The sequence below is a fragment of the Leiobunum rupestre genome, chromosome 1 (genome assembly GCF_980474605.1).
Source record: "Leiobunum rupestre chromosome 1, qqLeiRupe1.1.hap1, whole genome shotgun sequence".
Taxonomy (NCBI): Eukaryota; Metazoa; Arthropoda; class Arachnida; order Opiliones; family Sclerosomatidae; genus Leiobunum; species Leiobunum rupestre.
This window is the reverse complement of record NC_143384.1, coordinates 22,557,197-22,573,905: the sequence shown is the minus strand read 5'-3', so window position 1 is coordinate 22,573,905 and position 16,709 is coordinate 22,557,197. Positions and strand designations below refer to the sequence as shown.

The window sequence follows — 16,709 nt, the reverse complement described above, 5'->3', positions numbered from 1 at the left end:
ATGATTAAATGTAAATAAAGTCTTAACCATTCTTTTATACTACGACTGCTACACTATTAAATCATACAACATGGTGTCAGAAGTTTCACCCATGCTGCCTCTACCTGTCTACTTTGCCTAGCCAATCGGTACTCTTTTGCTGTCCTGCCAATGGCTGCCCGCTTCCGTGGACCTGACCATTTCGATCCTGGAACCTCTAATCCGGCTGCTGCATGGACGCCGTTTCGTAATACCTTTAAGTTGTTCGCCACGGCAGCGAAAATCAGTGATGAAACGGCTGAAACGCAAGTTGCAATCTTTTTATACACTCTTGGACAGAGGGCCTATGACTCGCTTACTATACCGCTCCCTGCTGGACGCATGGTACCCTCTTTAGAAGAAGTTTATTCTGCTTTCGACCACCATTAACAATCCTGATTCACATCGACATGCATTTTTCCACACTCGACAGAAACAACACCAACCTTTTGACGAGTTTTGACAGATCTCCGTTCCCAGGCCCCGAACTGTGACTTTGGAAACAGAACTTACTCTCTGCTTCGCTATCAGATACTTGCTGGGGTACACCACGCTTTTCTTCGTAAGACCTTGTTTTCGCATCGGAATCTCACTCTAACCCAAGCCATTGCCATATGTCAAGCTGAGGAGACATGGGCTACGCACGCAGGACTGGTCGATACCTTGCCGCCTTCTGTGGAAACAACTGACAATGTCCACACGCTCTCCAGACGCTCTTCCTCTCAGTTGTGTCGTTCCCAGTCTCACCGTTTATCTCCTGGTCTCCGCCCGGATCTACGACCTCATGACCACCACGTTTCCCAGCCACGAAGTCATGCGTCCCAAGGATCTTTGGGGAGATCTTCCTCTCGTTTCTCGCGAAATACTTGTCTGCAGTAGCGCCGCCAGCGGTAGGCACAATTTTGGGCCTACTTAGTCCATTTTAAGAACTATAGACCTACTGGGAGCCTCCAATTTAAGAAAAGGTGCCTACTTTGGGCATCCAATTTACGAAAAAGGTGCGTTCTTGGGGCCTAAAATTCATTGAAAGATGACTACCAGTTTTTTTATTCCTGAACGGCCGTTAATCTTTGCTTTCCACTTAAGAAAACAAGCCCCCTGCAGCCAGCCCTGGATTAACCATTAGGCCAAAAAAAGCAATTGCTTAGGGCATCAAGAAATATAGAAATTAGGGTCACCATCGAAATTTTATTCATTATTAAAAATTAAAAAATGTGATAATAATACAATGGAACTGAAACAAAATAAAAAAATAACTATATCAGTATAAATATATAATATTTATAATAATATACTCCTTTGAAGCGTCTACTGACATCGGCAATTCGCCAAAACGATTACCTCCATAAATATATTGAATACCGCAGGCCTGGTGGCGGGAACAAAAAGGCTACATGAAGTGTTTTGACTATACTAAAGTAACGTATTTTGGTAAAATTTGTATTTATTAAAACTCACAGTCACTAAATACATTTAACTCGGAAAATATTTTTAAATAATGGTAGTCTGGCATCATCTATTATACTTTAGTATAGTCAAAACATTTGATGTTACCATTTTGTTATCGCCCCCAGTTTTGCGGTATCCAAAATATTTATAGAGGTACTGAGGTAGTCGTTTTGGCGAATTGCCGATGTCAGCTGTAGACGCTTCGCCTTATTTCAGTGGCGGATTTACCATAAAAATTAATTTAAAAAATATAACAAATTTATCCTACAAAATGTATCTCTAAAGCCCCATTTTCATGCTCGCTGGTAGCGGATAAACCTCGTCAAAATTCGCATCCGCCACTGGCAAGCGTGAAAATAAAGCTAAAATATCTGTTTGAAACAGATCGACGAGGAAAGTGAAAAAGTGTGTAGCGAAAGCGGATTTTGTCGATTTTTACCCGCTATCAGCGAGCATGAAAATGGGGCTATACACGTTAAAAAATTAAGTTACGGAGTAAAATATAAATAAAATATAAATGCATCTGTATTAGTATTATCCAAGATTCCAAATAAGAATTTTGTTTTCCTGAGTCCGGCGTCTACTAACTAATGAGGGGGGGGGGGGGCACCAAAATTCTTAAATTGCTTAGGGCAGATATTGGGGTTAATCCGGCCTAAAAAGGGTAGGTTAAGCGGTGTTAACATTCCTAGTTTATTTGTAAAGGGGGATCATTGTAATTCGGGGAAAAAACAGCTGCTTCCATAAGCCGCACACGTTATCGTAAAACGTAACAAGACGTACGACGGTCAGAATACAAACAATCCTTCTAATGTGTTAAGTTTGTTTGAGCTATTCACAGCAACCTGCAACGCCGTTATCACAACCAAAATATATCCACGGTCACACATATATACATATTTACACTTATTTGTTACTTCTAGTCATACTTTGAAAGCATCGAAGATTCCTTCGATCAGTATCACTCTTATTTTTTACTTCTGATCACACCTATTTGTTACTACTAGTCAGCCGTTAGAGTGTCACACTTTTTTCTTCTGGTTAATAATAATAATAATAATAATAATAATAATAATCAGCTAGGCTAATACCCAAGGCACCACCTTAGGCAAAAACTAGTTCGATCAGTTTCATCCTTATTTGTTACTTCTGATCACACTTATTACTTTTGGTCATACGCCGAAGACTAGGTCGATCAGTGTTATACTTAATTGTTACTTCTGGTCATACGTTGAAAGCGCGGCGCACTCTGAACGGCCTTGAAAAAGCCAGAAGGAAACAGGCGCGTAGACCTCTATAAACACGCAGATTTACAATGTTGGAAATTGCGGGCCTCCGTATACGCTGCCCAAAAAACCTTACTTAGAATTAAAATTAAGGAACGTATTTGCAACTCTTGGTTATATGTAAACCACAGCTATTCAAAAATATAACTTTCATGAAAATCGGACTTAAATTAAGGAACGTTATGCCGACTTTCAGGCGGAAATATAAGTGTCACACTTATTTGTTACTTTTGGTCATATTAGAACGGCCTCCGATAAGTGGCATACTTATTTGTTACTTCAAGTCACACGTTGTAAGCATCGCGTAATACTCCGATAAGTGTCACACTTATTTGTTACTTCAGGTCATACGTTGTAAGCATCGCGTATTACTCCGATAAGTGTCACACTTATTTGTTACTTTGAGTCATATTAGAACGGCCTCCGATAAGTGGCATACTTATTTGTTACTTCAAGTCACACGTTGTAAGCATCGCGTAATACTCCGATAAGTGTCACACTTATTTGTTACTTCAGGTCATACGTTGTAAGCATCGCGTATTACTCCGATAAGTGTCACACTTATTTGTTACTTTGAGTCATATTAGAACGGCCTCCGATAAGTGTCACACTTATTTGTTACTTTGGGTCCTATTAGAACGGCCTTGGAAAATGCCAGAGAGAAATTCGCGTAAAGTCTCTATAACCACGCGTATTTCCAATGTTAGAAGTTGAGGGGGGTACTTATACGCTGTCCAAAAACATTACTAAGAATTAAAATTAAGCAACGAAATTGCAATTCTAGGATATATGGAAACCACAGCTATTCAAAAATATAACTTTCATGAAAATCGGACTTAAATTAAGGAACGTTATGTCGACTTTCAGGCGGAAATATAAAACCACGAACATTGGGGTCCCGTAAATAACCCCGAAAACTATACTTAAATTTAATATTTACTGATATAACCGAGGTTGTAGTTCAGATGAATCCTAACCTATCCAATAATTTTTTTTTACGTTACCGGACTTAATTTTTAACAAAATATCAACCACACAAAGCCAAACTACCGAAAACGTTAAATTGGGCAAATGCCCAACTTCTTGGGCTTCGATTTCAAAACTTTATGAAAGGCTATCAATGGCGATGCATGTACATTCGAACGAGATATCATTGACTCTTCTAGCCCTAACCGTTGAAGAGGTATGCGCGACACGGCGGCATCGGCATCGGCATCGGCTACACTGTACGTGAGAATAATACACACAAATCCTTAGGATTGTGTGTAAAAATGACCTCGGACCTTAGCTCCCCTCCACCTCGTGGCAAGTTCAAAGAGCCAAATGTCTCCCCCTCCCCACAAGATGCAAATCGAGAAAGGGAGCCCCCGCACCTGACACCTGTTCGTCCGAGAGCTACCGTGTTGTCAAGAATGTCGTTTGTTGATTAGCGCAATATCGTCCTAGACGGGGTGGGCCGCCACCATGGGGGTAAAACTGGAAAGCTCCAGCTTATTTGGGGGTTTGTGATTCGCCCACTGGGTCACGTGTTCGAAAGGCCGGTGGTCACTCTTAAGACATTTTTTTACCAGAGTTTCATTTCATTTTGCGCGCTTCTTCAAAGCAGTTCTCTACATTTCGAGTCTTTCTCAGTCAGTTAATTTAGTGTCCTTTTTGTTTAAATATTGTTGGCAATTGCCGACTTCTCCCTCCTAGAGATTTAAAGAAGCCGTACTGCGCTTGTTTAAAAAAAAAAACATTTCGGGCTAGTTTGTATAGTTAGTTGGCTAGATATTTTGAATCAACCTATTGGTGGTGCCGAGGGTGGTACCATTCTTAAAACTAGTTTTTTTTAAGACTATAGTGGTACCATTTTTAAATGGCGTAATATCTGGAGTTTTTACTTTAAAAACTAAAACCAGAATGAGATCCCGAAAGTTTATGTCGTGGCCCAAAAACGGCAAAAATGTAAGAGAGAAGCGAGCATAGTTAGTAGTCAGAAAGACGCAATGGAACGATTTCTTCAACCGTCAGCTAAAATAAATAAACTGAATTCAGGGGAGACTCTAGGTTTTACAGAGACTGAAAACAGACTACAGTAAAAAAAAAAGTTGTTGACGTTTTACCCAATGTCGATGTCAGTCCGGCTAAGGAGGTAGTTCTAAATTCTGATTTATCGGAAATTTTGGTTGAATCCTCTAATAGAGCATCGAGGGCAAAGATAGACAATTCAAACGTAAGACGATTAATTGCTATAGATAGTAGTTTAGATAAGGATTGTCTGCCCGTTCAACCTAGCCTCGCGTCTTTCCCAAAACCCTAATGGGTGGTAAAAACCGAAGCTTCAATTCTTCTTGGTACACCAAATACCAAATGCTCTAATATTCTGTAGCAAACGATAAAGTTTATTGTTTTTGTTGTCGGCATTTTTTAGGTGGCAGAAATACGGGATTTATTGAGTGATTTTCGGACTGGAAAAATATGGCCAAAAAGTTGGAAGGACACTAAATCTTTACACCAACAGTCTTATAAAAAATATTCAGACTGTTTGGAATCGAAATCTCGAGGCTCAATATTATGTCAGGTTGATCAGCATCATAAAACAGACGTTGCTAGAAATAGAGATGTCTTAGCTGCTCACGTGCAGATAATAGTACTGTGCGCCCAACAAGATCTCGCTCTTCGGGGGCATAGGTCGGACGATGAAAATGGGAACAGGGGAAGTTTCGTAGAAATTTTAGATTTATTAAAGATAAATTGTAGGCAGTAGAGGGAAAGCAGTAGGTGGAAATTGTCCGTACGTCCATTGCTATGCCCATCGTTTAAATTTAGTTTTGGTTGAATGCTGCTCCAATATAGTCGCGGTTAGGGAATTACTCGGACTAGTGCAAGCGATCTATAATTTCCAAAGCCATTCAGTTATTAGGAGTGAATGTTTTGATAATTCTCAAAAAGAACTGGGCCACGAAATAGTTCTTAAAATGCAGCAAAGCTGCGACACTAGGTGGTGGATAAAAAAAACGTCTTCATTACTTCAGAAGTAGATTTGATTCTGTTCTATTAGCATTGGAGACTTGGTAGAAAATGGTAAGCCCGAAGAAGCTGCCCAGTGTCGAGGGTACATATTGCAATTACAAAACTTCACTAACTTGATTTTGATTACGGCTTTAGATGAAATATTAGGTATTACCAACTCCTTGTCGGAATATTTACAAAGTTCGAGAGTCATTCTAACTGAAGCTATCGCTATTTGCAAAGCTACCATAACTACCTTAGAGGAAGTAAGGAACCACGAAAAATTCGACTTAATTTATGACGAAGCTTCTAAGTTAGCAGAATCCGTTTTTATCACGGTTCCCGATCGCAACACTGCACCTTTAGCTTTAAGAAATCGAAAAATAATCCCTAATCAAAGACTAAATCATAGTGTGGTAACGTGTACAACAGGAAACCGAGATACTGAAGCAAAGACCTTAAATGGACAGTTGAGATCAACTTACAATCGATAAATTTATATCAGAAATGAAAACTGATTTTTAGAAAATATAGCCTAATTAAAGGAATAACTGCGTCTGACCCCGACTCGGAAAACTTTCTCGTAGAAATTGACGTCCTAGCCCACTGCCAAATATACACTCGCTTTAATTTCGACCTAGATTCATTGAAAGGTCAAATTAAAATAGCCAGAAATTTTATAAAATCGAAAATTTTTAAAAGCGTAACAGACTGTTACCACTATCTGATGACGATGGAAGGTGGCTTTCCCGACTTAGTTACGTACTATAAAGTTGTTCTGTATATTCCCGTGGCCAATACTATTTCTGAAAGGAGTTTCAGTTCCTTGAATAGAATTGAAACGCGTCTACGGATAACAATGCGAGAGGATAGACTTTCCAACCTGGCCACATTATAAATTAATCGAGATTTATCGAATGATTTAAAAGAACATCCGATGTTAGTGGTTGATGAATTTGGGAAGAGCTCTAATCGTAGAGTGTCATTCATTGAGTAAAACGACTTAAATATTTAAAATAAGGGATTATTGGAATTGGGGATATTGGATATCTAAATGTTGGTTAAACTGGGGGACAAGTGAAAAAAATAATTTAATTTTAGCTTCACCGAATTTTGCAATAAGAAACACGGTGAACTCTTTCAAAACGGAGAGTTAAGTTAAAAGAAAAAAACGTGCGTAGAGGGCGGCCTCTAAATTCATCGGTGCCTACTTGGGAAAAAATTCTGGCGGCGCTACTGCTTGTCTGAACTGTGGACTACTCCACTCTTGTCAAGCGCGGTGCCCGGCCGCTGCCCCTTTGTGCCACAACTGCTCTCGTTGGGGCCACTGGGCGAATTTAAGTCGAAGCAGATCATCTCATACTCCTCTCTTGGATGCTCCAACCTTACCACATTCGATACCTCATGACGACAGCCACACTACTTATCACCACATACCGCCAACTTATCACGATCTACACTCACTGGAATACTTACTGCCTGTATGCCCAACGCCCGTCGAGACCGACCGCCAGGACGCCTACTCAACGAGCACCCGGCACCCGGATGGTAATTTTCAGGAACTACCTGTTTCTTCAAGCTTTTGAGTTATGCGATTATAAATTCGAAATACTTTTTGAATCTTTTTTTCCCACAGGAAGTCATTGATGAGTTCAGAAAACCTTTGGATGAAATTGAAAGCTTGTGGTAAATTCCTTTCATAATAATTCGATTTCAATGAGTGATCCCGATTTCACCTAAAATAGTTAATATAATATAAAAAAAACATTGTCAGCGAGACTGACAGACTGTCTTTTATACAACAGTTTAGAGATGTGGCTGTTGCGTAGTTACGAGATTTGACAATATAAGTTTGATCATCTTACTGACAACGATAAACACGCCTAAAACCGCATACCCTTCTCTTTGCAAGCTTTGAAATAAATCATCATTTGTGGCAGGAAAACGAGCTGCTCCGTATTCAGCGAGAGGCTGATCAATCAGCGTAATAAATGAACACGCTTCTTGTAATGAGTTCGTAATCTCCTCGTGTTCTTACCTACTCCTTGGTACCCTTCGCGTAATCTAGGCGTATTCTCGGCGTACTCTTCGCTTAATGTTGGGGTAACTCAGTGTAATTCGTGTAATTTCAGCGTAATCAAATTGTACTCCCTTTTGGTGTACCTTTAGTGCAATTCGTGTAATCGCAGCGTACTCCTATTGTACTCCCTTTTGGTGTACCTTTAGTGCAATTCATGTAATCGCAGCTTACTCCTATTGCACTCCCTTTTGGTGTACCTTTAGTGCAATTTGTGTAATTTCAGCGTACTCCTAGTGTACTCTATTTTGGTGTACCTTAAGTGCAATTCGTGTAATTTCAGCGTACTCCTAGTGTACACTCTTTTGGTGTGCCTTTAGCGTACTTCATGTATTCTCTTGGTGTACTCTAAGAGTACTCCACGAATACAATATCTGTAATCAGCCTTAACTGGTGAAATTTATTTCGAAAAGTGTCGGTGTGCCCAGCCAGCCTGGAATCCCAGACACAGTCACACAGCTAACGAATAAATTAAAGGGCACCTTAATGGGCTAAGTTAGCTACAGTTGTTGGAAATGTGCGATACGCCCAAGCAAAAGAATTACCTAATACTTGTTATTTATGACATTACGCTAGGAATTTTTTCTTCGTAAATTGAACCAGAAAGCATTTCAATTGTTAGCTCTATCAAATAGCGAGGTCACCTAACCAATGGAAAGATGTTTGATGGTTCCCAAAAGAGTGGGCCAGTTACTTTATCTCTGCGCACTACATATTTCTCCCCCCCCCCCCCGATTAGTGAATAAACTAACAAAAGCTGGAAAGTCTGAACGCCCCTGGCGAGCACTACTGCTCTCATAATCCTGTTTTAGACTTTTTAAACCACACACATTTTCTTAAACCTTTGATTTTTCTTGCCCTCTGTTCTCTTAAATACGTTTTATTTTCAGAAATGCATAAATAATTAAACCCTTCAAGGAATATCCCTTACAAAAATTTCATGCCTGCAATTTAGCTGCAGACTTTTATAATCTGTAAATAGTTTGTAAAGCAACTGTTATTTGGCTGAAAAGTGGTCAATTTCAGCCACTTTGCATCCTGCGAAAAAGTAACTTTATTACACTTTTGTTGAAGTCTAAATACAGCTAAAAAATTAAAGATTTTTGTCTGCAACAACAAAAAGTCTGTAATATGACTGAAATTTGGTTTAAAAAAAAGTTGAAAATTGCTATGATGATTTCTGCAGCTTGACTGTAAATTGCCTATACAAATGTAGTCTTAGTATAAGCTGTAATAGGACTGAAAGTTGGCTGCAAAATCACCCCAGTAACACACGCAGTCCGAAATTAGGTCGTCAGAGGGTCGCACCGTCGGTAAAACGTCGGGGGTCAATTTTGGCCCTCATGCCGACGTTATACCGACTTTCCATTTTTTTTTAATTTTCAAAGACGTCGGGCCGACGATATTTTCTTTGACTGTAAACGCCTTGCTTCTCGGTCTGACTCTGAGTCGGTATGTGCCCGACCCTATTTGGCTACAGGGGATGGTCATAAAGTCGTAGTTGGCAAACTAGCAATTCCACAGTCGGGTTAGTGTTCCTTAATTAAGTGAGGCCTACATCGATGAAACGACTCCTGGCCGACCAAAAGAGTATAATCGGCCGACTGTGACATTTGGACCCTTTAGCGGAAACTTTGCCGGGTCCGACAGCCTAAGATGTTTCCGTTGGCCCGACCAAAATTTGCTACTGGGGCAGTTCTTATATTTTTTAAATATTTTGATGGCTTACAAACGACTGTAATGAAGCTCATACCAAGATTACATTTGTAGGCTATTTACAGTCAAGCTGCAGAATTCATCATAGCAATTTATGCCTTTTTTTAAACCAAATTACAGTCATATTACAGACTTTTTGTTATTGCAATCTGTAATTGTCTCAAATATTTTCTTTTGAAATTTCAACTGTAATTCCAGACAATTCCATCTACTTTGCAGTTAAAAATTTGGACTATTATTAGACTGTACTCCATTGCAGTTCATTTCCGACCAACTGCAGCAAATATACAGCCACAAATTTTTGTAAGGGTGGTGTGAAAACTCACATTTCCAACTTCTTATTTCTTGTATATCTGTGTAATAATAAAAATGTAAATATAAAGTGTAATTCTCGTTCATCTAAAATGTAAATTAAATAATTAAATAATACCAATTTAAATCTAAATACCCCTTTGCTTAATAAAAATAAATATTTCTAAATGTAATTATCCGAAAACCGTTGACAATCTATTATAAAGAGAAAACACTGGCGACGAGCGGTCGGGAAAAGGGATTATCTTTTGGACGGGTTCTTTTCGGCCACATTCCTTTGGCCACGTCATCCCCACGGCGGACCGTCCGTTGCTAGCGTTCCCTCTGGAAATTTTGTAAAATATAAAACTTTGGCTACGAGGGCAGTGATTGGTTAACCCTTTCACTACCTTGTGAAATCTGTATTTTGAAGAGGGGCCGTTGATTTTGGGCTCCGCAGAAAACGGTCCCAGGAATAATTCATAAAATAAAATAAAATAAGTTTTTCGAGCAAATAGTCTCACCCTTATAATAAAATAAGTATCTACAACATTTTTCAGTCGGTGCTGTAGAATAAAATAAGATCTCTCCCAAAGAGCGCGAACCTCAAATTAAAAGGAAAATAATATAGGCGGGTATCTTGAGGTGGGACCTTCGATCAAATTGGACCCATAAAGGGGGACAGATCTATCCGAATACCGATAAGGGAAATGCGTTTACTAAATGTAAAAATATTTTTTAGTTAGTTCTGTCTAAACTATTTTTATCTCTTAGCATACCGTGCTCCAAAAAATTAATTAAAACGTCTTTATACAGCACTTCCCGGAGTCGTTACTTGGAACAGGATTTGTACCAATTTGTTCACTTTCTTCCAATAGTGAATGTGGCCTTAGTTTTAGCCACTTTGACCGAAGGACCTTCAAATTGGTCATGTACAGAATTGTCAACTTGGACACCCGCTTAAGGGAGTAGAAACTAAATCGAAAAATCTTCTGCTTAAACGCCAAGGAGCTTCTGTAAAACCTGGTGGTAGAAATGTGAAATTCATTAATCCACCAAAAATACTCCCTAGAAAACTATGTACAATTTTTTATAAATTATTTTCTACTGTCGAGATTGTCCGTTAACGTTTTTGAGCAAATTAACAGGACTTGGGGTTATCAATTATATACAAGCATTGTATTTGTTAATCTGATTTATCTCTGTTTTCAAATACAATACAATATTTATCGAAACGTATTATCGATATATTTCTTTTTTTAACAACTGAATGCTAGTTCCTGGTTAAATTTGATAGTTAATTATAATCTAGAAAAAATACTTATTCCATATCTTTTAACTTAAAGTTAGACGATTAGTTGAAATTTCACAATATTACTTCCCGGTATAAATGACAGATAATTACAACCAAGGTACGCCCATAAAACGAATAGTATAAAAAGCAGACCACAGACACTTTGGATAATTATTGCGAAGCTGATTTTCCGGATACCAGTCCCAACAGAAGGCTTAGTTAGACGAGCAACCCTCAAGGTTTGTTGCCATTGAATTTTTTCACCCTACCTTAGCTGTTATTATTAGCTTAATGATTAATAATGGTTAAGGCGAGGTGGCAGAGTGATCAGCACTCTTACCTAGCAGCAAGAGGTTCGATCCCAGGTGGTGGGTCAGGGTGAAAACCCAGGAACCAGTCGAGTTTGCTCTCCTTGTCTGTTAAAAGGGGTTTTCTCTCGAGTGTTTCCCCTTTGCGAAGGTCTTACAGCAGTAGTTAATATAGGGACGCTAGCTGATAGCTGTGGTAGGGCTTGCTACAACCCTACCGGACGGTTTAGTTTCCCCTTAACCACTGTTAAATGACCTGTTGCAATGCAGTTTATCAAAAATTAGATATTGTTATTACTAGAAAATTACTGGCCACGTGTGAAAGAAGGCAAAATCCCACTTGAGCCTCGGAGAAATTTGACTTAAAGAGTGCGGTTTCCCTATTAAGCAGCCGGTCGTGCTGCTGTAGTTTGAATAAGGAGTTGGAGCTGTGAGGCTCAAATGGGCACCGGACCTAAAAGTCGTCAGTCCGCCTCTTACATTTCGAATAGCTTCAACTTCACTTTGTATCTTCGCAAAACTGTACCACAACATAATCAAAACCAGATTTGTTTTCGGCTTAAAGTCTTAAACGAATGATTAAACTGGGTATAAACCAGACCACCCTGCGCAAAGGCCTATTTGCAGAGAAGTCATATTTAGAAAGAATAAGAGATTCCAGCCCATGTCCGAATATCTATGATGCTTTGCATAGCAATACACCTAATCGTGATTGTACCAACTCTTTGTGTAAGAACGTCAACAGCAACTTCAAACCTAAATGTACATATTTTTATTATTCTTTAGGGATCACTGTAAGACATCCTCTTTTGTCGACACCTATCTACTTTTCAAGAAAATGGCTACGAAATTGGTAATATTTATGATATGTTGCGATGTGTGCTAAGGTTCATACAAACCTGGAAAAATTAGGGAATGGAAATTAGATAACAATTTAGGTTTTTGCGTCTTGGCATATGCCAAGCGGAATTGACCGATTTCAAAATAACGTTTTTGCGCGTGACAGTATCTTTACATCGTGAGGCTTATTTACCTGCTTTTATACCCTTACATGGCGGCGTATTTTCACGTGCAAAATGAATTTTAAGATCCTCCAATTACGCCGTACTTCCTTAGCTCCACCCCTCCCTACAACATATTTCATTCAACGCTTTTTTAAGTTGAACATTGTAATTGATGTTTTTATATATCGCGTGGGTAACGCTTTAAAGGGTATAGAATCGTAGATATTGGGTGAGGGACACCAACACTTCGACTATTGACTGCTCCCTCCTATGGCTTTAGATAAACATGTATTGGTGCTAGTTAGCGAATTCTTCCTAAAATTGTTAAAGGTCTTTTACAAGGAACGCGTTGAGGTTATATTCCCTTTAACCACCTGCAAAACTAACTATAAAATACGAGACAATGCTACATTCATAATGTTACCCTTTAAAATGTAATTTTTCATTTCAGGTATTTTTGTTCCTCGCATATTTGGCCTTAATGAAATGCACCACTTTAGCGACGGTGCCAGACCTCAATAAAGCGGTTCTCAACACAGATGGACCGATTACTTGGGCCTTCGAAAAGCACTCTTTGGCCGAGCCAGCGGTGGCGTATAATGTGGAAAAGAACTTGTTCCTTTTGAAGAACTTTGATTTCGGACCTTTCGGAGCCTCCAAAGTGTCCCTGGGTATCAAATCTGCCGATGCTTTGAAGATTCTCAAGGACAAGGTTTCCATTCACTTCGATGATGCTAACAAGCCTCCGCCGCAACTAAGATTGAGAGCCAGTACGAATACGTCAGAAGACAATGTCTTAACCTTCGACATCAGTTCCCCTCTGGACACGGGCGTTCGTGACTTGTACATTTCCATTCCCTCAAATGTAAAATCTTCAGATTTCAGTTCCGTACAATTTTACACAGCAGATCCGAGACCAGGTCAATGGTACTATCTTCTAAGTAAATCTAGCGCTAGAGCTTTGACTGGCTGTTATAGTTGGGGTTTCACTTGCACCTATACCTTGATTGGTGCTTCATACCAGAAGGTTAAGTTCGAAAAAATGTCTGACGAAAGCTATAAGATTTTAAACGCTTTGAATGGGCAAGTTTTAGCCGTTAAAGGCGGGTCCACAGCTGACAAAGCCTATGTTGGGGTAGAACCTTTTACACGTATGCCGTATCAAATGTGGTTTATCCAAGCATTCGATGGCGGTTTCCGTTTTCGTCCAAAACATTTTTTCTCCAAATGTTTGGACTTGGAAAACGCTTGGAGTGGTGATGGGGCTTCTGTAGGCTCTCACGAATGCAATGGTACGCCAGCTCAGACTTGGTACTTTGTTAATGCCTGTTAAATTGGTGAAATTTTTTTTATAATAATTGCATAACTTCTGTTTCATAACTTTCTATCAATTTTTAAATTCTTATATCCTGTTTTTTTGTAAATAACGTTTTTGTAAACCCCGCTTGAAATGGAATCATGTAAATATAACTATTTTAATTTTATAGTCAGTGCTTTCTGAAAGTTATGTAAAAATATTAATTGAAAATAAAATGCACTAATTTTGAAAATTTGTGGTTTATAGATTTTTATTCACTGTGAATACATCTATAACATATTTCTCAATGTTTGTCCTTCTGTATGTTCCTGGCCAAAACGTTGATACATATACCGGGAAGTAATATTGTGAAATTTCAACTAATCGTCTAACTTTAAGTTAAAAGATATGGAATAAGTATTTTTTATAGATTATAATTAAATATTAAATTTAACCAGGAACTAGCATTCAGTTGTTTAAAAAAAAGAAATATTTCGATAATACGTTTCGATAAATATTGTATTGTATTTGAAAACAGAGATAAATCAGATTAACAATGCTGGTACCCAGCAGCACAGTCTAGTCGGTGTTTGGTAGGGAAATGGTTGGAAAGTCGGTTAATGGTCTCGGTCGACAGCCGACCTAAATGCGACCATTGCAAATGGTAAATTTTTAGTTGGCTTTTGGTAATTTATTTGTGAATCTGTGATAGTTGGTACGTGGTCATTTTTAAAAACAAAAATGAGTCACACCTACTTTGGGCCAACTCGCACATTGATAAATCATATATTTCTCAAATATGCATTTAAATAACACGTAAAATACATTGAATTACCTTAGAAGTCAGATTTAAAATATATAAATCTGAAAGATTTGACGACGGGCAAAACCAGTGAAAATTATTGGGTTTTGACATGGTATCGTTGGGACGTCGTCGCGCCTACGTCGTATTCATGTTTTACAATTGCGCGAAAAATATACGTTCGGATTTTATTGTTTATAAACTTCCGAACATCTACTGTGTCGGGAGATTTGTACAAATTGCCATTTCCTGTCTGCTATTGGTCATTTTTGTGTGCATCTGTGATAGTTGGTACGTGGTCATTTTTAAAAACAAAAATGAGTCACACCTACTTTGGGCCAACTCGCACATTGATAAATCATATGTTTATCAAATATGCATTTAAATTACACGTAAAATCTAAGACCATTGAATTACCTTAGAAGTCAGATTTAAAATATATAAACCTGAAAGATTTGACGAGAGGCAAAACCAGTGAAAATTATTGGGTTTTGACATGGTATCGTTGGGACGTCGTCGCGCCTACGTCGTATTCTTGTTTTACAATTGCGCGAAAAATATACGTTCGGATTTTATTGTTTATAAACTTCCGAACATCTACTGTGTCGGGAGATTTGTACAAATGGCCATTTCTGGTCTGCTATTGGTCATTTTTGTGTGCATCTGTGATAGTTGGTACGTGGTCATATTTAAAAACCAAAATGAGTCACACCTACTTTGGGCCAACTCGCACATTGATAAATCATATATTTCTCAAATATGCATTTAAATTACACGTAAAATACATTGAATTGCCTTAGAAGTCAGATTAAAATATTTAAACCTGAAAGATTTGACGAGGGGCTTAACCAGGGAAAATAGTTGCGTTGGGAAGTCGTCGCGGCAGCGTCGGGATTTTTTTTTTTAACTGGGCTGAAGAAATAATCATTTCGATTTTATTAGCAATAAATGTGCGAAAATGTACTATATCTAAGGATTTTACGCACATATTTGATCAAAAATATTAATCATACAAATTTTTAAATGTTTTTAAATGTCACGATTTATTTTTATTAGAAGTTTTCAGTCTTTTTGGGCTATTCTTATACAATAGTTGGCAGGTAAACTCTTTATAAGTCGGCAGCACTGCAAATGAACTAAAGATAATCTAGACTACGTCGGTACGACAAATTGGATGCATGTGTAAACTTTATGAGCAGGTAATAACGTTGAATTGAATACTCTAATGATATAAAATATTATTAAATGTTAAGTTGTTAATATTTAGAATTACTACATGTATGTAATAGCTACATAAAAGGTAAGATAGTTTGATTTACGAGCTTATATGACTTAGCTAAAACTTTAGGTTTTGGGCCTCGGTATCTTCAATGACTTTGGGTGGCATAATCTTCAAATTAGTGCAGCGTTGCCATATTGAATATAACAAATATTTATGATATCCACTATCCATAATCAACCAATTCTTAGACAAATTCTAGCACCTGCACCTAATAAAACCTGTATTTATAGAAATTGAGGAAATTGTTAACTTCAAAATTAGGATGGTGACTACAGAATGTTTTAAAATCCTTAATAGGAATTATATAACCTTGGATGAAAAATATACTGGATATGGCATTACGTTTTTTCGTGTCTCACAAAGCGTGAAAGTGGCTCGCGCGCCATCTGTCGGCGCGCCTTCGCATTTTGAGACAAACATTGCCACACGTGTTTATCCGCCGCTATTGTTTCTGTAGTAGGCTTACGATTTCTTTATTTAGAAAAAGGTTAATTTTAAATCAACATAGGAAAACAAGTTGTTGGTAAGTTGTTTTAAGTAATATTGTCTGTTTCCAACGATAACCGTTTTGTAGTTTCTAGGACTTTATTTATAAGAAACAACATGAACTTTTGGGATACCTATGATTTCTTAGGCATTCCAAACACCTCCAAAAGAAATGTGTGTACTTCTAGTTCAACGGATTCTTCTGGTAAATTACTCATTTCTTGGAATCAGGACTGATTTCTAATGAAGATGAAGGACAAAATATATCACATTCTCATGAAGAGACTGTCAACGACTCTCTGGAAGAAGCGACTCCTAACAACTCTTTGGAATCAGGACTGATTTCTAATGAAGATGAAGGACAAAATTTATCAAATTCTCATGAAGAGACTGCTAATGACTTTC

General features: G+C 38.2%; 1 protein-coding gene across 1 annotated transcript; it reads left to right on the top strand.

Moving 5' to 3' along the window:
• Window positions 1–6,885: 6,885 nt before the first annotated feature.
• On the top strand, window positions 6,886–13,987 carry LOC149961364 (uncharacterized). Its single transcript, XM_090170575.1, has 4 exons — window positions 6,886–7,295; window positions 7,384–7,433; window positions 12,220–12,286; window positions 12,889–13,987. The coding sequence occupies exons 1-4, from the start codon at window positions 7,122–7,124 to the stop codon at window positions 13,768–13,770; spliced, it is 1,173 nt and encodes a 390-aa protein (XP_090026701.1). The 5' UTR covers window positions 6,886–7,121; the 3' UTR covers window positions 13,771–13,987.
• Window positions 13,988–16,709: the final 2,722 nt, after the last annotated feature.